We start from the raw sequence: 3,740 nt of genomic DNA, 5'->3' as shown, positions 1-3,740 counted from the left end.
CTTAAATGATTCAGTGCAGAAGGCAAGACTCACCGCATTCCGTCACAAGCGATCTTCGGTCATCGACCGGACTCGTCTTCCGCATGAGTACAACACATTCCCTGCAGGGGATTATCTAATGCATGCATATATACCCTTACACAGACTTGAGTCCACCGCCCGCCTGTAAATACTCTCTAAGCTTCTCCAGCGCCTTAAACCGATGAGAAAGGTTGTTCTTCTCCCCCGCCTCCATCTCCGCATACCTATTCAACCCCCAGAGCAAATCAGCTCCAACCTGAACAAACCGCACAGAAAGACTCACGTCCTCCCTGTTCCCTCAACCTCGAACACCGGATCCCAGCCAAAGTCCCCCCCTCCTCGGGCGGGTACGATCTTCCCCCTCGTCACACCCTCAAAGAGGACCACCTCCGCCCCCGGCCCCGGAGAATACGCAAACGTGCATATCGCACTCGCCGCCCTGGTCTGGAACCCTTCCAGCATCGTATTCAACCCTGCGGGATCGTGAGTCGTCAAGCCTGTCATATAGGCTGGGCGTGAACGGGCGAACCGGAATGCCCAATAGCCTTGAGGAAATCTTTGATATACACTCCTGGCAGCCCTCCGAGCGCGTCAAACCCCAGCGCAGTATCTTCAGTTATACACGGGCCGCCTAGCTAACCCTCATGGTCAGTCTTACGTCGGTAGGGAGTGAAAGGGGAAGGGGAGGAAGGAGGGACGTACTAACTCGGCTGCTCGTTGGCACTTTGCGCGCGAGACTTCACGCGTCGTTCCCTGAAGTTCCGGGACTGCATGCACGACCAACAACCAACGACAACCAACAGGTCACTCCCGGCCTAAACGAGCAAAGAGAAGGGCCGACGCACTATCCAGCGCCTTAGAGTCGACCTGCACACTACCATCGAGGATTGCCCGGACTTCTTTCAGCTTGTGCGGGTTGGAAGTTACAAATACTGTCCGCCACGAGGGAGGGATGAGCTGGAGTTCAGCTGGGGTGGGGCAGGGGAGCGTACCGACATGCAGCAGGGAAGACATCCTAGGCTAATACCCGAGCAACCTGGCCAGCAGTAGCACAAGCAGTAATAGTATTAGTACAGCACAGTATGAACACGATTAGGGACGTCACCGACAATTGTGCGATCGTGAAATGAATATCAAGAAAAGGGCACACTTTGGGGTCCTGGAGGCGCACGGACCTAAAGCCAGGCGCACACGAGGCACACGCGGACAACGGACAACGGACAACTCACACCTGACAACTGATAATTGATAACTGATAACTGACAGCCAACTCCCGCTAGACTGCTTGATGGAAGAACCACGGAGCAAGGAAGGAGAAAATGATCAGTACCTCATACATTAATACAGCTGGGCTACCCACGACTCTGAAGCCGCTCTGAAGCCCCACAAACTCCCTTCCCCCCCTGCACCTATGCATCCTCCTCCAAAAGCCCAGCGTCTCCCTGACCTGCAGCGGCAACACCACCTCGCTATGTACCATCTCCCTGACCCGGTCCATATCCCTCACCATCTCCTCTAGTCGATCAAGGCTGAACAGCTAGATCGGTACCTTCGTAAGCTTGTGCAGCCCACCCAACAGTGCAAGTTGTCAACGGACGAAGGAGAACTGGCTTGCCGTCAGTCCTTTGCAAGAGAATGGCTTGAGGAGAGACTTACGTGTCTCACAACTTTATCGATGTACACGCTCCCTTCGTCTGGCCAAATCGTCATCAGTGGAGGACGCTGGACCATGATCCAGTATGGGAGGGTGTCGTACAGTGCCGATGCCAGTCGGTGCGCTGTGTGGCACAGACGCCAGAAGGCTACAAGGTGCTCTTCTGGGATGAGGGACGAGTCCACTGGGCACAGCTCTATTTTCAAGGTAAGAATGTGTCAGGGAAGGAGGAGGTAAGACAGACGTTGCATATCTGCTCTACGGAGCTTCTCGTGCAGTATGGCCCACAAGCGCTGTACTCCGCGTGGTGGTCGCAACTTTCTCGCTGCAGACTCGAGCGCCTCCATACGCACGAGAAACGTTCCGTCGTAGACCTCCAGACTGAACTCTCGAACCCTCTTGATTGCCTTGATCTGCCTCTCCATCCTTCCTAATGCAGCGGTTTTCTCTTCTTCACTCATACAGTGATTGAGAGACCTCAGCATTTCAAGGAATGATGGCGGGTGGTTCAATTCGATTAGGACGGATTCGGAGTAGCTCCATCCGAGTAACACGTGCTGATCCCTCAACTCGAGTTGAGGCGAAGCAGGGTTAGCCGTTGCAATGTTGAGTTGGCAGCCTAGTTTGTAGTAAAAAAAGCTAGAGTATTGGTAGCTGATAAAATCTTGTTGAATATTCGCAAGCGGGTGGTGGCATATCCAGCCTAGTTTCGTAAGAATGTTGTGGGAGAATGTGACGTTATGATCAGAGGATTTGGTAAGGGTTTGAGCTATTTCGAGGATCTGGTCGTCTGAAAGCTGTACGCGTGGCCTCAGCGCTCTGAAAAGTTACACCAGTGGCAGGGCTTACCTGTTCCAAATGATCTCCGCAAATTCCGATGGCAGCCTTGTAGACCTCGTATACACCCATATGGCATCCACCGAGGCAGAACTCTTGAGAGTTCGCAACGCCTTGAAAAGGGTAGTTGCAAGCCAAGGTCTGGAACATCCTCAGGCCACACACACCCATAGGGTTTCTGTGTGCTTCAAAAAGGTATTTCGCGATCCCCTCCATCTCGGGGGGAACAAATTCGGGGTATGCAGATTTTAGAGCAGCATAATGAGTTTGCTGTGTTTCGGTGAGTTGCGGGAGCGAAAGGATGAAGTCGCATAGAGCATGAAGAGGTTCATTTAAGACGATCATAGGCCTTTTGTTGCGCGCACCCGCCTGTTCACCAGTACTGTGATCCATGTTGAGGTGAGAGTGAGAGAGAATCGAGAGTGGTCTAACCTTGAGCAACGAGCAAAGTCTGTGCCTCTTCCGTCACACGTGGGTGTGATGCTCTTTTTTTTCGCCGTGGGAATTCACCCAAAAGCCACTCTTCTAAGAAGCTAAACGCGGGAATTACATAGAGGATATAGGAACCGCGGAAGCAGGTCATCAGGTTGTTTTGAAAGGTTGGGTCTGAGAGCAGCTGGTACCGTCCGCGGGCCACCTGTCCCCACCACACTCGCATTACAGGCCATCTACTCATATGTTACAGAGAATAAATATGGGAAGATATCAACTCAGTGCTATATCCCACCACGTCGGCTGGCTCTCTTCGCTCATGTGAACATCCTCCAGCCCTCCGTCCTCTGCTTCTTCCACGCGCTCATCGATTGGGCAACACATCCATGCAAACTCGATAACAGACAGAAGCGCGTCCTCGGCCACGACTCCGAGATCAGATCTACCGCGTAGCAAGTCACGCTCATTATCCCTTGGACCGGAAGAGAAAAGCGCGAACTGCAGAGTGCTCAGTTTGTCAAGAGTGGATGAGGCAAGATATAAGGATCGAGGGGATTTGCTCTCGAGGAGTGCTTCCCTGTGCGAGGACAGTGCTGCGCGCAGGATCGAGCAAAGATGGGGTACTGCATCCTTCCGTGCCAATCGCTCTTGTCGATGCTTCCTTTGGAGAGCTGGTGCTTTATAAGACACATGCTCCAAGAGGAACGCATTCTCGAGTCCTTTGACAGCATCAAGTGCAACCTGCTGACACGCGGCTGTCTTCATAGCGTTCATGCTAGAAGAGAGCACATTCGTG

At 52.9% G+C, this 3,740-nt stretch overlaps 3 protein-coding genes across 3 annotated transcripts; all 3 read right to left on the bottom strand.

The window, feature by feature from the left end:
• Nucleotides 1-136: 136 nt before the first annotated feature.
• DACRYDRAFT_120056 (Ham1-like protein) lies at nt 137-1,109 on the bottom strand (the record flags this gene model as incomplete). The annotated part of the gene is made up of 6 exons (XM_040770926.1): nt 1,014-1,109; nt 867-953; nt 724-788; nt 551-656; nt 305-494; nt 137-245 (listed from the first exon to the last, which is right to left on the bottom strand). The coding sequence occupies exons 1-6, from the start codon at nt 1,033-1,035 to the stop codon at nt 137-139; spliced, it is 579 nt and encodes a 192-aa protein (XP_040623428.1). The 5' UTR covers nt 1,036-1,109.
• Nucleotides 1,110-1,387: 278 nt separating this feature from the next.
• DACRYDRAFT_25664 (uncharacterized protein) lies at nt 1,388-2,349 on the bottom strand. Its single transcript, XM_040774258.1, has 3 exons — nt 1,920-2,349; nt 1,678-1,871; nt 1,388-1,627 (listed from the first exon to the last, which is right to left on the bottom strand). Exons 1-3 carry the CDS (start codon nt 2,134-2,136, stop codon nt 1,610-1,612), a joined length of 429 nt encoding a protein of 142 aa, XP_040623427.1. The 5' UTR covers nt 2,137-2,349; the 3' UTR covers nt 1,388-1,609.
• An 868-nt stretch (nt 2,350-3,217) lies between these two features.
• Nucleotides 3,218-3,718, bottom strand: DACRYDRAFT_112678 (uncharacterized protein; the record flags this gene model as incomplete). The annotated part of the gene is made up of 1 exon (XM_040769467.1): nt 3,218-3,718. The coding sequence occupies one exon, from the start codon at nt 3,716-3,718 to the stop codon at nt 3,218-3,220; it is 501 nt and encodes a 166-aa protein (XP_040623426.1).
• Nucleotides 3,719-3,740: the final 22 nt, after the last annotated feature.

This window comes from Dacryopinax primogenitus (assembly GCF_000292625.1).
Source record: "Dacryopinax primogenitus strain DJM-731 SS1 chromosome Unknown DACRYscaffold_34, whole genome shotgun sequence".
Taxonomy (NCBI): domain Eukaryota; kingdom Fungi; phylum Basidiomycota; class Dacrymycetes; order Dacrymycetales; family Dacrymycetaceae; genus Dacryopinax; species Dacryopinax primogenitus.
The sequence above is the reverse complement of the archived record's forward strand: the minus strand, read 5'-3'. Positions and strand labels throughout refer to the sequence as shown.